Here is an 18,000-nt window from a genome sequence, read left to right as displayed (position 1 = left end):
AAGATTGATTAAGAAAACTGGACTGTGCTTATGGGTATGAATTTCATACCCATGGGTATAAATGTCCTGAAAACAGCTTAACCCTTCAGTATAGATCAAACCACCTAGGAATGTTAAACATACAAATCCACAGGTTTGCTTCTTAGCAATCTGTGTTTTAATAAGCACCCCATGATTCTGAGGCAGGTGATCAGAAATTCCAGCTGAAGCACTCTTTATTGAGCAGCCAATGGCCATTAGTAATGCTGCATGTAACTAGGAATCCTCCTGGTTATTTTTACTAAGAAATTTTTTTCTTTTCAGGTTCTTTTAGACAAATCAGATGAGCCAGCCAGGCAACAGTTACTTCAGGAGTATGATATGTTAATGAATCCTAAGAAGATGGGAGAAAGATTTAACTTTTTTGCCTTGCTACCCCATCAGAGACTTCATGGTAGAAGCCATCCGATGAATACATGTCAGTCAAAACCCTCTGTGTCACCTGTAGCTGGGTTTGGTGAACTTGCCTGGCGGTGACCTGTGTGGACATTTTATTCCTATGTCTGACTAAGATAAAGGGAACACGTCTCATATATTACAGGTAAAATATTTTATGTCTTTATAGCCAATAAAAATAACTCATCATACAGTACAACTAAATATTGATCTTTTAAGGTTGTTTCTGGCTTCTGGCACAGTTGTGTGCTTTCAGCTTAATGAAACAAGTTACTGTGAAACTGAGTGTCCTTTAAGTAGTAAGTCTAGTTGTTGTATTTTTATTTTTAAAAGTAAACATGAACACTGATTAGTTTAGCAAAAACTAGAACCTAACTGGCCTTTCACAGGGAATGGATTAAATAGAACTATCCATTTATTATTTAAAAAAAAATGAGGTAGAGCAGTATGTTCTGAACCAACTCTAAGACTGTGAAAGTAAAAAAAGTACAGTGGAGAATGTTTTATAGTTATGATTCCATTTTTGTTGGGGGAAAAGCTACATTTAAAGAAATGCTTGTAAGTAATTTCATAGAAATTAATATATTAGTGTAGACTGGTTGTTTTCTGTGATAGTTACTTATATATAAAAAGTAAGGAAAGGATGCCCATTAATCACTACTAAATATCCCATTATTTACTAATGGAGGAGGGTGGAAGTGGGTTGGAGGAGAAGAGATTTGTTCCTTGTGGTAATTTTTTTACCCTCTGCTTCTGTGAATCTTATAATGAAAAACAATTAGATTAAAAAAATTTAGGGGTGCCTGGGTGGCTCAGTCTGAGGAGTGTCTAACTCTTGATTTTAGCTCAGGTCACGATTTTGGGAGTTGTGGGATCTCCAGCGCCATGTCAGGCTCTGCGCTTAGTGCAGCATCTACTCAGGATTCTCCCTCTCCCCTTGCTTATACTCCTGTTCTTTCAAAATAAAATCTTAAAAAAATAACTAGTAAACCTAACACGTACCTGAAATATGAGTTAATGTAGACTACATAGGAGGAATAATTTTTTGATTTGAGCTAATTCTCCGTCATTTTCAGGTAACTGTCAAGTTTTTTGTTCTGTTCTCATTTTTTGGTTCACAGAACTTCATATTAATACCAGTATAGACTTTCTGAAGAATTGTTATATTGGCAACACAAGCTTAAAATGAAATTAAAGGAAAAGAATATCAGCCATATGTTTTGAACTTATAGCGTAACTCTATTGGAAGTTTACTGGCAGAGTGGTCAACTCTTGGCTTTCTATTGCTTGTTTGCTTTAACTCAGAACAGGACCAGCAGGAAGATAGAGGGCTTATTTTTCATATGCTGCCTCGCCTTGGGCCATTAATAGTCACCCTTATTTTTTTTTCCATGTTTTCTTTTTTCAAAGAGTTGGAGAATTTCTGGATGGTGAAAGTCCCCAACATTGGCACCTCTCAATTATTTTAAGGTTTTATAACTAATGGGAGGAATCAGGCAATTCCTTGTATATCTTAAAACCTAGAAAGTTCACTTTGAATGGCATCTGGCTTATATAAGTCTTGTAGCAGGTACAATAATTGAATACTTGATGGTAGCTCCTGAAAAATTTGTAGTCATAATTATTCTAAACTTTCATGCCAAGAAATAAGACCTCCAGATAATTACCTCAAATTTCATATAAAATTGAAATAATGAATTGTTTATTTTAGGTAGTCAAAAAAGTGTTTTAAATATAGCATTAATTCAATTTACAAACACTATTTTCAAAATAGTTCTTTTATCAAGGCCTGGGAAAATAACAAACCAAATAAAATTTTCTTTGGATACCTCTACTAGAGATAGGCTCAGGTTTTCACATGGAAAAGTATGGTGATATGGAAATACATTTTATTATCAAGCTTCTTTGAGGATATTTACAAAAATTGGGATGTAACAAAAAAATAAAAAATGTACTAAACAGTGTCATTATAGACTACTTTGTACATTATCAAATGTTTCTAACAATTATTTCTTATACAAAAACAACTTCAAGACAAAAATGGCTATGCAGGTTATACAGTATCTGGAGTAAATGACTCAACTCCAAAATATCTGACAGTGCCTTTACAAATTTTGTTTAGAAAATTTCTTAGGCATTCAACAACACAAACAAAAAAAGAGTGCAATTAGTTTCATGGCTTGTAAAGTTTGATTATATAAGTAGAGCAAACAGCATTCCAGTTAATTTTCACCTTATGCAGTAAAACCACAAAAGGATGCCTAGGGATTCAAAATTACTCCATTTTAGCACATTGATATTAACAGATTTACTTGGGACAAATTTGGGGAAGTCCTCCTTTATCACAGAGAAAATACATTTCTAAAAGGTTTTGCGAAATTTGGTTACATGTTTTAAACTCCTATAGGGGAATGAAATACTGAGAGACCTTGTAGACTGTTTCCTGTAGAGGTTTATGGGTAGGCAATGCAGCACAGTGATTCGCAGGGGTCAGAGGGGCTGGGGCCACACTGCCAGGGTTCACATTCACATGCTGTGACCTCAGTAGCTGGTTACTTAATCATCCTGTGCCTCAGTTTCCTATCTGTGAGATGAAGTCCATAATGCACTCACTTTGTGGCTTTTGTGAGGGTAGGTAAAAATTCATGAAGAGCTCAGAACACAGGAGACTGCAGGTTGGCTACTCACTTGGCAGTAGCTTAGGGCTCCCCCAAAGGCCATCTCTGGCTTAGATTGTACACAGGGACATTCTTTTCCTTTGCTACCTCAGATCCAGTGGGGCAATGACAGTTAACGCTTTAGTTTTTAGTTTATTGACTGAGTATCTTCATACATAGCCCATCTTCACAACACTGTGAGGATAGTATAGGCCAGAATTATGATGTTCATTTTATAGACTGACCATCTTGAGGCTCAGACAGATTGAAGCTAAGACTTAATACTGGATTTTCTGACTCCAAATCTTTAGCTAGCTCTTTTTGGGGAGAATAAGAAAAGTTTACAGTGATTACTGTGGAATGAAGACACAAAAAGCCGCTAGTTTTTTTTTTTTTTTTTTTAATAAGTGGATGGTCCCAGATCTTAAACTTTTTTGGAGGAGAAAACAGTAACTTTTTCATAGCTTTAAAAAAAGTCTAACCTCTTAACATTTTATCTGAGTAGAAAAACTTTAGCTGGCTGCTGGTACTAACATGTTAAAAAAAACAAACTGTAAAAGTAGGGCTACAGTATCAGCAGAGCAAATCAAAGAATAAAATGGGTGTTTGATGCTTCACCCCATCCACTCCCCCAACCTGCTTAAAATGATTTAAAAACATTCTAGATACTGGAAAGCTTTCCAGTAAGCTAAGGGAAGAAAAAAAAAGGATACACTCTTAGCTGTTCTTCTTTGTAGCATTAACTGATCCTGCACTGGCCTTTTAGTAATTTTCTTCCTCAAAGTATTCAGCTCCATAAAGATAAACTCTGTAATTAAGGTTTGGATACATAGCCATTGAATGTTGGAAACCAGTTGTGGCATTACAGTGGTGTCAGTGGGAACAGTAGTACACAGTGAGTGGAGGAGCTGAGTGAGGAAGAGAGAGACCAGCAGGCCTTCCTCCCAGTCCCGTGACACCAATTGTTCAAAACTATCTTAGAGGCTGTTACAACAAACTCACAAAAGGTGACAACTTAATTTTTATGTTGTAGAGAACCTATTAAGAATTTAGCATCAAAAGTTAGGGATCATGGTTTTGGAATTTTGACTGACCTTAAAACAAAAAACAAAAAAAGGTAAAACAGCCTAGCATCTAGGAAACATTTCTAGGTGCCTAGGAAAAACCCCGTGTGCCTCTGGTTAAACAAATGTTTAGAGCCCTCAAAGGAAATCACATGCTGGGGGCTCCTCCTCAGTTATATATTAAATGCAAACCTGGTTAGTAATCAACCTTAAAACTTACATGATTTGATCAAGATATGCAATGGCTGGACTCTAAGCTTTCCTTTTTCTCCTTTTTAAAAAATAATGTAAGAACAGGAGAGGGAAGATAAATTAAATGCCACTATAGTACTAAAGTGAAGGATTAGGAAAAAATACAAAAAACCAGTCATTGTTTATGCCATAAAAATTATGAAAAGCTTCATCTTGGTTCCGTTGTATTTATTACTCAGTTCCCCTCTTGCACCTACTCACGATGAACTACAGGACAGGTATCACCAATTCCTTATTAGATTTCCCCATGTCTTCGCACCCTTGCAGATGACAACCTACAAAGAACAACAGTCGTGCAGCAAAGTAGGAGTATCAGTCCATAAAATGAAATCCTTCCTTACTGTAGTCAGGCTCACTGATAATTAAGGATCTTCCTCCATGTCATCTGGATTGGGAGCCATAATGAAGTGCTTTGGGTACACAAGATTGTGGGTGTATGCATGTACTTCCCAGCGGGCATCATCACTTTCATGTGTAATGTAACGTTCGCCGATGCGAGTTTCAAATTCTCTAAGGTCAAGCCAAGTCTGATAGTCCTAGAAGAAAAATGAAGTGTGTAATCACACACTATAAAGGAAACAAAATACTGTGATTTTTTTTTTCTTAGCATCCTAGTCACAAAATTGACAACGCCAAGTACTTGCTATACAGTAAGTTCCATTTGTAGTATTTTAAATTAGCAATGTTAAATGCTTTTTCAAATTTAGACTCTCTAATAAAGTAACTAGTTTCTACGATTAAAAAAAAATTGCCTGAGGCTTCTGAAATGGTTAATAATAATCATTAAAACATTCTGTTCTTTTTTTTTTTTTTAATTTTATTTATTTATGATAGTCACAGAGAGAGAGAGAGAGAGAGGCAGAGACATAGGCAGAAGGAGAAGCAGGCTCCATGCACCAGGAGCCTGATGTGGGATTCGATCCCGGGTCTCCAGGATCGCGCCCTAGGCCAAAGGCAGGCGCCAAACCGCTGCGCCACCCAGGGATCCCAAAACATTCTGTTCTATACTCTGACCTTACACCCACACCTTAGTTCTCAAAAGAGGGGACAGTACTTAGAATCTATCACCAGGATAATTTGATAATCATGGAGACTAATTATGATTGCATTTGTTGTGAAGTTAATTCTAACTCCTACTCCCTTTAAAATAGTTTTGAAGCTTCTCTTTACTCTGAAGTTTGGGGGTATTGTTTGGCAAATCTAGCTTTTGGGGGACTAAGCCAAACGTTTTAAATGGCCTTTCTGATCTCATCAGTGCAAATATTAATCTTTTAGTGGATGTTTTAAAAGTAAAATATATTTGACAAAATAATATGCTTATCTTACAAAAAGGCGAAAAGAAACATACGGTCCCATAAGAAAGCTAAAGCACTGCTTCAGTTCATGGGAGTTTAATTACCTATCAGTTCTGCATTTCAGTGATATACTGCAACTTCCAGAGAGGCAGCCACAGTACAAATTAATCACTGAAGAACACTTAACAGTATTCTAAGATGAGGAGAATCTGTTGGTCTTAGAGTAGTTTCATTAGGTAAGACAAATTACAAGGAATGGCTCAAATGAGGATCACCAAAGATTTTTTTTACCTGCAGCCAGGGATGACTAAGAGATTTGTCCACACTGTATCGTTTTCTCATCTTCACTTGAAGTAGGTTGTTTATCAAATCAATTGCTAAGAGAAAAGACGAAATCAGACACATGGATTTGGGTGTAATGGGGCACACCAAACTTGGGAGTCTGCCTGGAAGGCTATTCAATCCACAGAAATACAGAGTTGAGGGTTTTTGCTTCTCAAGGCCATAGCCTTGACTGGTCAGTGATCCATAAATGTCTACTGAACGTACAGAGTACCTATCTTAGGAAGCGTGTCTGTTTTGTTAAGGTGGCAGGACAGAGCACAGGTTCAAGTGTCAACTTTGCAGCCACTTACTGCATGTGGCAGAGGGTCAGTTATTACATGCTGCCATTTGTCCGTTTCCTCATCTGTAAACTGAGGTTGTTGAGAAGATGAAATAATACACATAAAGGGCTTAGAATCATGCTTAGCATTAGCTATTATTTTAAAATTAATTAAAAAAAAACTGATTACAGACTGATTTGTTGTTTCCTTCCAATGACATCATTCCTTAGTGCCTGGCTTGGTCTGCAAAGGAGCCAAAGCTATTGCCTTGCCTCTGTAGATAGGGCTAGACTGACATGGTAACTTATTACCACAAGTTCACACTCAAAAGATTTTACACAAATACCTTCATGGTGTTTGGTGTATGTGGTGAGATCTTGGCATACTTATTTTATCCAGTTACTTGAAGAAATGGAGCAGCTGCAAAACCAAAACCATACTGCATACTGACTACGGCCCTATGTGACAGTACATTTGAAATACTGATACAAAAGCCTGGACCCAGGGATGAGTCAAGTGAAAGATTTACATTATAACCGGTTCTGTTTCTCTTCTGCATACCACAGGTATTTTATGAACTCCTCTGTGTTCCCAAATACTTCCCATTTTGATCCGCTGTTCCTTAAGTGGTTATCCACCATGTGCATCAGAATTATTTGGGGGGTATTTGCTAAAATGCATTCCTGGTGTCCTTCTCACTGGTGAAGTGGAATCTCTGGGATATAGCCAGGCATTTTTGTCTTAGTACACTCACTAATTGATTCCGATATGAGAGGGTCTGCACACCACACTGCCCCCAGGAACTCTAAGAGAAACCCTCATATATACTTCAATTAGTTGTTCATTACCAAGTAAGCTAGCTACTGTCTTCACATGTTGTTCCTCAAACTTTACCAGTTTAATGGGCTGTTAATTCCTAGGATTAGGCCTGCTACTTTTGGAAAACCAAAAAGACCCCTGTTCCAAAGGTTGGCTAAATCCAGGTGGGGATATTCTCTAGTGGGGTTCTATTCAGTATGAGACCATTTAGTACACTGTGTGCCCTTCCTGGTAGTATCAAACTAAAGAGGCATAGCCACGGCATTCTTGATAGGTATGGAACCCAGGCTTGCAGGCTCAAAAACCTTTACTGGGCAGGGAAAACCAGTGTATCCTGCTTCCTAGGACTGGGCCACAGGAGGGCTGCAAACAAACTGGTGAATGTCTATACAGTTCATTCTAGGTAACTAGCTTACAATCTGGTTCTGAAAATAATTATGAAAAGGAAGAATACTTAAGGAGAAATCTCTCCTGCTAGTAGCCTAAGTTTATCTTACAAAGTTTAGAGAAAGGGCTCAGGGAAGACTTCACAGATGAGCCACGAGTTAAGGGCCCTTGAGAGACTGCAAGGATTTCAGCTGCGAGGCAGAGGGACTGCAGGCAGGTGAAAGGCCCAAGCAAAATGTAGAAAGTAGTTGGCAAGAGTAGACAGGTTTTCTGTAGGGGGAGGGCAAGGAAGGAGAGGATGGAAGGTAAATTCAGGCTGTCTCAGATCTACAGCTGCAACGTGGTTAAAGGGAGGCCAAGATGTCTGGGGCAGAAAAAGACAAAAGTAATGTTTCCTGAAGACAGATTTGGCAGCAGTAGTGACTGGGAAGGACCAGGAAAGAATCTAATGGACAGGACCATTAAGATAGTCCTATGGATTAGTCCTATGCCTGGGTACTAGAGAGAAGTTAGAGAAGAGACTATGCAAAAGGAAGACTGCTCAAAAATTGGCTGAATTTAAAGATGAATATGAGAAATTGATGAAACAGGAGAGACATGCTGATTTGGGATCACAAAGATTTTTAGACTAAATGGCACAGAGCTAAAGCCTTTTTTTTTTTTTTTTTTACCTTCACCAGAAATTTCTCTCCACGGATTTGGTGGGTACATAAACGCAGCATTTTGGATTTGGTCATTTATATCTTCATCTTCATTAAAAGGAAATGTGCCACTGAGGCTCACATAGACGATAACTCCCACTGACCACATATCTAGAGAACGGTTGTAACCTTTGCTCCTGAGAACTTCAGGGGCTAAGTATGCTGGAGTTCCTACCACAGATCTCCTGAATGACTTTTCACCAATGATGCGTGCAAAACCAAAGTCACACAGCTTCACCTGGGAATAAAAAGATGATGTTAATTTTGCATCTTCATCTATCTCTATATACCTGTCCCTAAGTATGATACTGAATCATTTCAACATACCTGCCAACTACTGATTATGAACAAAAATGAATGCAGATGGGGCAATTGTAAAGTACCCTTTTCCAAAAAAGCAGATACATTTATAACCTTGTGATCTATTACTGACATAAGCACTAGGAAAGCCGTTCATACTTTCTTTTAAAAAACAAAAACAAAAAACAAAAACACCTTTATAAATTCTAGCTTCCAGAATGCCAAAAACCAGACTGGTGGTGTAAGTGCTCAAAGTTTTTTGATGATATGGGAGAGTGCTGATTTTTTAGCATTTGGCTTTTAAGGAGCTGCTTTTCTATCTGTGAGCAAGAATTATGTGTTTCATTTTTGAATCCTCAGTGACCTCACAGTGCTGGAAACACAAAGGTACTCAGTAAATGTTTGCCGAATGAAAAATAAGTTGATATTTAAAAACTGACCCTTTATTTTCCTTAATCCTAGAATCTATATTCTCGAGGATTATTGTCTGTTGGCAAATAACTTGAGGTGTAGTAAAGAGAATTAATGTAGCCCTAGAAGAGCAATGCTAGAGATTGCTTGAAAGATCAAGAGTGAAGGTGTCTTCTATGACTATGCAACAAACAATTGCTGGTGAGATACTGGATTTGACAACAGTTTTGTCTGAAGGTAGCCACAGTCACTACAATATCCTTTTGGGAACAGCATTCTGGAAGTGTCATGAGCTTGGCAGAGCTCAAAACACTTACCTTGCTGCACATCTTCTAGAAGTTTGGGTTTTGGAGAGTAAGGTCACATTTGTGAACAAGCAAATGCCAAGTACTTTACGGAGGAAATGCGGAAATGCCCTGACTCACAATGTCTTCACAAAAAGCATTATGATAAATTGAAGAAAAAAAAAGGGATTTGGCTTCTAAAAACTAATGGTATAAACTGCCTGGAGAGCAAAGATGAAGGTGCATTCATTCAAATGCTTCTTGCTATTTCTAGGACATGGAGCCTTGTGCATGTTTTTATGATAGCGTTCTATGTCATTACCGAATGTGGCTCCCTTCTGATTAAGTACAGGAACAGGATTATTGACCATGAAGACATGTGAACTTCTTTTTGGTTAAATGCCCTAACATCCTGATAAAAGATGCCTTGGCAGTAGGCACCTGAATAAGGAAGTGTGGCTATGGCTAGCATTTGAGCAAGAAGGAATGACAAGTAAATGATGTTATTTTCCCTTTGTTCGAAACAGGTCAGAAAGATGGAGTTTTAGTATCACTGTAGGGGTATGCAACCTTTGTCCAACAATTCTGAAAACCAAATGAGATGATAATGTGTGGAAACACTTTTATTTAAAATATCACACCAACTATGAGGGAACCCTTTTTACCTCACAATGACAGGGAATCCGTTTTAAGCCATATAGGCATTATAAAAGAACAGGATTATTTCCTTGTAAGAGTTGAATAATTTTTAACAGTATATCTTCTTAAAAGACAGTTTGAGTTGTATTTAATTCAAGTGAAAGTTGTCCTTAGTCTGTCTTAGTCTTTCTTAGTGTTTAACTGTGAATTTTTCAAATATATATAAACAACAGTTTGGCAAAAGATATTCTAGTTGATTGGAGAATTTACCAATGATAAGCATGAAAAATATTTATGGGTACTACCAACATATTCCTCAGGAAGAATGTTTCAAACTTTGGGTTTATGAACCATTTTTTAGGTTATGAAATTTGGATCAAGGTCAACACTTTAGTGAGATGAAATTTAGTAATAACCAAGTAAAAAAAATCCATGCATTACACTTAAGTTATGGACACACACAAACATGGGATATACATGTGTGAGTGATGGCAGGGACAGGAAATGTAATTCTTATATTGGTTTTAGTGAAAATGTTTGAAATAAAATACCATAAAGAGGAAGGGGAGTGGGCAGCCTGCCTCAAAATCTAGTTCCTCCTCCCGCCTCCCCTCCCCAAAAAATCTAGTGTCCTCCACTGACAGTTCTATCCTATTTTATTTTATGGGGAATTTGTTCTGAGCACCAGGCACCAGTCAAGATTGCTATCCCTCACTTCATTCCCAATGCACAGGGAGAGTGAACTGCACTATGTGCAAAACATTATACCTTGAGGTCCAGTTAAGTCTAAAAAGTCTTAATGAAAATAAACAATGAGTAAGATCTGAGTTCAAATTATTCAAGTACTAATCCTCACTGGTAGTTACAGGCTAATTACTTCTGTTAAGATAGTGATATATCTGAACCTATAGCACTTCCTTTCATTGCATGGGTGCTCTGTAATGTCAGGTACTTAACAAGGTTCTAGAAAGTATCTTACCTGAGGAAATGGCTCTGCTGATGCAAGCAGCACATTTTCTGGCTTTAAATCACAGTGTACAATATTCTTAAAATGGAGATTCCTCAAGGCAACAAGGATCTATTATTGAAGAAAACAGAATTTTTTCAGTGCCTGGTAAAAATCATAGCTAAATCCCCATCTGACCTCTTAAATGGTATGGTAATTTGAAAAGTCCACGACAGTTCATCAAGTTTTAACTGAAGTGTTAATCTGTTCTTCAAGGTTAATTCCCACAATATCCTGATATGTAAAAGCACCGCTATTTAATTTTCTGTTTTCAAGTATTCTCGTTTCAAAAAAAAAAAAAAAAAGGGTTAAAATACCTGTGTGACCATGAATTTGGTAATTCGTTCTGGAAGTCGACTTTTCTCACTGGATAGAATCATTTCCAACATATCTCCATGTAGCTTTTCCATTACCACAAAAACTCGTTCTGGAGTTTCAAACATACATTCCAGGTTTACAATCCCAGGATGGTGCAAATTCTGAAGAGTTACAAGGATATTTATATAACCAACTTAAGTAGAGAAATAGTTTTACTATGCAAATATCTAGCTGTACTACAATTAATTGTATGGAGTACATGGCACAGAAAGAAAAACAGCATAGAAAAATAAGCAGTAAAAGCAAACAAACAGGATCCTGGATTTGGATTTTCCAAGATCTGTACTGGAGTGGATGCATTGAGGGGAAAGGCTGTCTTCCCAATTGATTACCTAAGTGCCCTTGTCCATTACTACATTTTCTTCTTTCTCATCTTTTTAGTCTCCTGACACAACGCTAATTTTATACTGTCCATAAATAGGCACCAATTGCCAGTCAAATTTAGCCAATTACACAGAACTTTGGCTCTCTGGGGCTGTGTCTGTGGAGGTCTGTGCTCAAGAGCTGGTTCCAATTTTAAGGTAGTTATTTATTTAAGTCTGGATTTTCAATCTTACTTCCATTTGCTTTTCCTTCTTTTGGGCTCAATATCTCTACCTCCATCATCTCCTGTTTTTGCCAATAAAAAAGCAATCTACCTTACTGGTTAAAAACAACAACAAGAACAAAAAACTTTCCTCAGAAGCAGATTATCATGATACGTCAGCCATGCTCAAAAATACCAAACAGCTTTTTATTCCTGAACACAAATCTATTCCTCTGCTTACCCCTTCCTATCTTCAATAATATGGCTTCATTTCAATTTTAAATATGCTCTATTGGCCTAATAAGTGTTTAAGCTTTTACTCTTTATTATTAGAAATGTATTTTTTATGTTTTTATCCTTATTATAGGTACGAATTATGCTAAGACATAACTTTTTGGCTTATGTGAAGTTGAGTACCACCTCTAAAATGTTTTTTGAATCTGCCATCATCTCTCAATTCTCACTGTAGCTGCTTTAATTTCAGCTCACATTACCTCTTTCTAGGATGACTACAGTAGTTTCCATCTAATACTATAATATACATGCAGCAGTACTTATCCCATGGTACTGTGCCAAGTGTATGTATCTTACTTTGTAGCCAGTAAGTTCCCTGACAGCAGAGACTTAGTCATTTTAGTTCAATGTCTGAATCATGGTGCCTTAAAAAATGACTAGCAAGTGCAAAATAAATATTGTTTACTAATCCATTTAAAACAATGTAATGAGATGGTATTCCAAGCAGCTAAATTAAAAGTGACACATTTCTGCAGTGAAAATAGCAGTGAGCAGGGAAAGATTCAGAATATTACAACTTTGATCAACCAAGAGTTGGAAAAAAAAAAACAAAACAAAAAACCCTAGAGTTGGAAGTGTGGTTGGCTGTCCCCATGCTGTAGTTGTAAGTTTCTTTCCTCCCACCTGCCAAATGGTATACACACACAAAGATAGAAAGAAGTATTCTGTAACATTGTCTCTTAACTTTCTCTATTTATTTAAATGTCCCATTTCCTCTGGAGTCTTTTGGTAAATTATACTTTGATTGAGAATCATTTCCTCCAGTTTTTCAAATTTATCTGATAGAACTGGACAAGGCAGCATCGTAAAATGCCTTTAGGTTTTTTTTTCAGTAGTTGTGGTCATCTCCCCAAGATGTTCTTTCTTATTTTTGCTTTCCTTTATTGTTCATTCTTTAACCTCTTGAGTTTCATTCTTAATTCATTTATTTTCATTCATTCTTGTGTAAATATTTGAGGTTATAAATTTTTTGAGCAATTGTCCAAAAACTGATATACAGTATTTTCACGATTATTTTTTAAATACTCTGAAATCTTGATTTTGCTCTTTAAGATATTAAAAAAAATTTTTTTTTCAGGTGGTGGGAGCTTTCTGTTCTCCAATTTTGTCATTTATTTCTAGTTTTATTGCATTAGGATCAGAGGATACTATTCATCCTGCTGTTTTGAATGAATGGGGTACTCTCTGTTCTTTGATTTTTACAGACTTTAGTATAAAGTGGTTAGATTACCTTATACTGTTTAGGCCTTCCATGCTGTTAGCTTTGGCTACTTCATCTGCCAAGACTCCTAATGTGCTTTTCAGTTTCTCCCTGCCGCCTCTTTAGTTTTCCTTTATAATGCCGCTATTTGGTGTAATCTGCTCTCTTCCACTACTTAAAGTGCCCTTCTTCCCTTCACTTACTGTGTCTTCCCTTGAATTGAATCTTATCAGATCATGACCCCCTTGCCTTTCTTATATTTGAGGAGGCAGCTAGAGAGGATATCACAATTGCAGATATCAGAAAGTGCCAGCAAAAACAGCACTTAATGTGGTACCTCTTCCTGCATGCACCCCTGGCTCCATTTCCAGTGTTTCTGGAAAAACTCCTCTACCTATTTTATAGGTCTGAGCTTTCTTCTATTTTTATAAGTTTTAAAATGTTTTCTCTATTATCATTTTTCTTGTAGCTTTTAGGTGACTTCTGAGAAGGGGAAAAATGGTGAATTTATACACCACAGTGTTAAATCCAGAAATTTCTCTTTGAAATTTCTCATAACATTTTTCTCATTTACATAGGCAGCCATGAAAGCACCACACATTTTCTCCCATTACTACTCTATAACCAACCCTTTTCAGGCAAGAGCAAAAGATATTTTATATTACCATATCCCTATGAAACACAAGTAAAAATCCCTCCTTTCTTTCCTGCCTCACAATATACTCCTCAGCCAGATGTAGCCATGTTGACAGTTTATGTAGGTATGGATCCTTTTCTTTACATAACTGATGTACACATGTGCAAATTACACATTACCCTAAGAAACTATGCAAATGGAACCATTCCACATTTCTATTTAAAAAATTTAACAATATGTTATAGGTAATGCTCCATATAAACACATTTATTCAATAAATGTTAAATGAGTATTTGCTATGCTCTTGGTACTATGTAGGTAGTCTGGATTCAAGAGTAAACAAAACTGACAAGTACCTCTCATCTTTGAAGCTTATTCTAGCAAGGTGGGATAGATAATAGGTGATAAACTAGTAAACTACCCAGTATGAAGGTGGTAAATGCTATGGAGAGAAGAAAAAGTAAGGTGGGGGTGGATGGGTGTAATGCTGAACAGAATGCATGGGCCTCATTAGCAAATGACACACGGCATTCCAGGCAGAGGGAATAGCTAAAGCAAAGTCCTTGAGACAGGACCATTTCTGACATGTTTAAGGAATAGGGAGACAGTCAGTGGGGCCATCATTCAGAAAAGAGACTCAATTTGTTGAAAGTAGTGTCTACAACTGGGACCTTTTTCAAGAGATTTTGGTTCAGCCTAACAGTATCTGCGGATGTCCAAAAATGTCATCTCTTTTCTTTTCTTTTTTTTTTTTTTTTTTGAAGATTCTATTTATTCATGGGAGAAAGAGAGGGAGGGAAGCAGAGACAGAGGGCAGGCTCCCCATGGAGCAGGGAGCCCAATGCAAGACTTGATCCCAGGACCCTGGGATCACCACCTGAGCCGAAAGCAGGCGCCCAACAGACAGAGCTACCCAGGCATCCCATGTCCTCCTTTCTTTTAAATTGATAGAAATACAGAGTTTATCACCAAGCACTCAAGAGCGAGGCTGGATGTTTCTGGGTTAACTATAAGGTCATTCCTTAATCACTGATTCTGTAATAGATTCTCCCTGCCACTGGAAAGGCCAAAACTGTAGTCTCAGTAGTACGCTTAGTCTTTGTGCTATAACCTTTCTTTATAAAGGTGAGGACATAGGGAAGAAAAACTGTGGAAGTCAGTGGAGCTGCAGGTAACTTACAGTACCAGAATCAACTATCCGGTTGGTGTCAGCCAGCCTTTTAGGTTTGTTTAATGAGGACTACATACAAGAAGAATCAGGGGCAAAGACTGGAAAGTAAGGATGACACAGCTGGGAGGGGAGAGGGGAACCAAAGGGTGGAGTATATAAATGTAGTAAGTTCCTTTCAACCCATATGCAACAGTCTAGCTGAAATGCCCATATGACTAAATCCTGTGTAATGAATTTCAGCAAATGAGTTGCTATTTGGAAAAAAGTTTCCTTTAAAAAATGTTTTTACCACATTCAGATTGTTCTAAGAGAATTGTAATTCAAACACAAAGTAGACCAAAGTTGATCTTTATATATAGAAGAATTTGTTGAATTTATACATTGCAAAGGAGATAAAGTCACGATTTTACATATGTGCGCACACATACACACACAGCAGGTCCAGTGTGGTAGAGTAGAAACAGCATGTGGTTTGCAGATTGAAACTCTAAACCTGGGCCGCCCAGGTGGCTCAGCGGTTTAGTGCAGCCTTCGCCCAAGGTATGATTCTGGAGACCCGGGATCAAGTCCTGCATCGGGCTCCCTGCATGGAGCCCGCTTCTCCCTCTGCCTGTATCTCTGCCTCTTTCTCTCTCTGTGTGTCTCTCATGAATAAATAAATAAAATCTTAAAAAAAAAAAAAAAAAAACAGCTCGAAACCTGTCCTCTTCCTTGGGTGATGTTAAGAAAAAGTACTTATTAATAAGTACAGTTTCTGGCACAAAGTAAGTCATTAACTAAATATAAAAATGTAAATTTGTATATAAACAATTTGAAGAGAATCTACAACAAAAAGCATGGTATTAAATTTAAGATGAAAATAGTATATTTGGAGACATACTACAATTACTTAACCATATTCCCTGTATGGTAGTATCAATGAAAAAGAAGTATTATAAAATTAAATCTTAGGAGTTTTAAACTAATAACAATTGCTGCAGAAGGCTATACTACCATTGTTGCCCTGTGCATTACCCAGAATTCCCTAAATTTAATTATTATGAGCCATAGTTGATAAAACATGGCCAAAAAAACTTTAGTGTTTAGTTCAGAGATTTGTCTGTGATCAGAATGGCAAGGATGAATCAAGCCTTAAGAATATATCCTTAATATTTATTTATTTTTGTTATATTAGTGGGACAATGAACAAGATTCCAGAATTAGATATGAAAAAAGATCACTAACAATATTCACATTCTAATACAGTCCGAATGCTATTAATATTCTATATGAAGACAGTTGTACAGGAGGAAGTGACCTTGAAGGGACCATAAGTAGCTTGTAGACCACAATCTTTTGATTATCACTCCTCTGAAAAACACAGGAGGCAAATGTCATTGCTGGTAACCAATAATGTAATACATGTAAAATGAATCGTGTGTTTTTAAGTTTCTTACCTGCTTCTTCAAGGAAGCCTAAGTTCAGTAGGTTTTGTCTTCTTGAACTTCACTCACAAGCAAATGGGGTTCTGACAGCATTAACTATTATATTACCATGATTTCTTAAATATTGTGCAAAAGCTACACAATAAATAGACGTTTGCATATTATAACATATGATATTCATACAAATAAAGATAAAACTAAATTTAAGTCTTCTTGATGACCCCCAAAAGAGGTAAAAATGTTAAATGAAAATGGTAATTTATTTAATGAAAGTTAGGTCATTACTAATATATATTTAAAAATATACCTTAATGGTATTATAAAATTAAGTCTTTAGAGTTTTCAATTAATAAAATAACAAATGCTACTGTGAAAAGGCACACAATTTTTAAGCATTTATTTTTACAGCAATTGCTATGTCAACCAAGCACCATCATCTGTGAGCACTGCATGGGTACAGCACTGACCTCCTAAGCCAAATGTGGTGACAGAAGTTATCCAAGTATTTTGAGCTTCTGGAGTGATGAATTAATAAATTCTTACTTTGTTGTTATTAAGATTTTACTTATGAAAATGTGTTCTAAACAAACTATCATAATGGCAGTTCTTGTAACTCCTAGAGGACTGTAATTTAATTTTTCCCTTTAAAAAAAAAAAAAGTCATAAGGATTTAATATAGATGCCCACCAGCCTCTCACTGAGCCCAAAGGTCATAAGATGAAAACAGAAGAAAAAACAAGCTTTTTTTCTTATCAGCTCTAAAAAGACTTGCATTTAAAAATCCACAAATCAAAAAACCAATACAAAGCAACTTGGGTTTTTTTTTTTTTACCTGTAAAATAGCCACTTCATTACGGAGTTGACTTTCCTGTTTTGTGGGGAACCTCATCTTATCAATTACTTTAATAGCCACATCCCTTCCAGTTTTTCTATGTTTTCCTATTTAAAAAAAAAAAAGGTACAGAAAAAAGCAAATTGACAGCTCATATACAATATAAAAGCTTTATAAGGACGTTGTCCAGAGATTGAAACTTATATGTATTTATTTACTCTTAGATTTCTTTTTTTGGCTGATTTTGTTCCTTCTCCTTTACTCTTTAAGAAGTGAATTATTATTTTCCCTTAATAATAGTTGCCCCTAATAAAAGCATACTTGAAATGCCAGGAAATTTGAATCAACTTTTTTGCTGAAAAATAGTCTACCTTGTTAAATAAATGATAGTTAACTACTCTTAGTCTTCAGATACTGTCAAGATAGAAACAATTGTATCAGCGAACTAATTTTATTCTAGATACACTGAGTCAGCACAGTTATTTAACCACATGTCAGAGCAAGTGTTGAGGCAGAAAGGCCACTTAAAGAGTGTCTAGCAAGGGAGGACTAGGATTTAATATTACTTTTCTTTTATACCTTGGATTATAGCTTATAAAGTACTTTTATGTGTATCAGGCTTAATTAACAACCTTGTGAACAATGCAGGTCAAGTTTTGTAAGCTCCATTAAACAGATGAAG

The 18,000-nt window shown here is 36.6% G+C and overlaps 2 protein-coding genes across 5 annotated transcripts in view; one reads left to right on the top strand and one right to left on the bottom strand.

Annotated features, from left to right (window-relative positions):
• NDUFAF7 (NADH:ubiquinone oxidoreductase complex assembly factor 7) overlaps positions 1–18,000 on the top strand; it is a 53,731-nt gene that overhangs the window by 22,363 nt on the left and 13,368 nt on the right. The window contains exons 10-11 of one of the 4 annotated variants that reach the window (XR_005988004.1): positions 304–580; positions 8,195–8,330. Coding sequence is in view for 1 of the 4 variants with exons in the window: in XM_041756647.1 (XP_041612581.1) it covers positions 304–516 (213 nt within the window). In the remaining 3 variants the exon portion in view is untranslated. Of the gene's footprint in view, positions 1–303; positions 2,400–6,707; positions 6,737–8,194; positions 8,331–18,000 lie in introns of those variants that run through there. The other 3 variants (XR_005988006.1, XR_005988005.1, XM_041756647.1) reach the window with 3 other exon arrangements.
• PRKD3 (protein kinase D3) overlaps positions 4,562–18,000 on the bottom strand; it is an 86,108-nt gene continuing 72,669 nt past the window's right edge. The window contains exons 14-19 of the mRNA XM_041756645.1: positions 17,319–17,425; positions 11,173–11,334; positions 10,829–10,927; positions 8,186–8,453; positions 5,995–6,080; positions 4,562–4,944 (exon numbers count right to left, since the gene is read on the bottom strand). Coding sequence (XP_041612579.1) covers positions 4,771–4,944; positions 5,995–6,080; positions 8,186–8,453; positions 10,829–10,927; positions 11,173–11,334; positions 17,319–17,425 — 896 coding nt within the window. The 3' untranslated portion in view covers positions 4,562–4,770. The remainder of the gene's footprint in view (positions 4,945–5,994; positions 6,081–8,185; positions 8,454–10,828; positions 10,928–11,172; positions 11,335–17,318; positions 17,426–18,000) is intronic.

Source organism: Vulpes lagopus, chromosome 5 (genome assembly GCF_018345385.1).
Source record: "Vulpes lagopus strain Blue_001 chromosome 5, ASM1834538v1, whole genome shotgun sequence".
Classification (NCBI taxonomy): Eukaryota; Metazoa; Chordata; class Mammalia; order Carnivora; family Canidae; genus Vulpes; species Vulpes lagopus.
The sequence above is the reverse complement of the archived record's forward strand: the minus strand, read 5'-3'. Positions and strand labels throughout refer to the sequence as shown.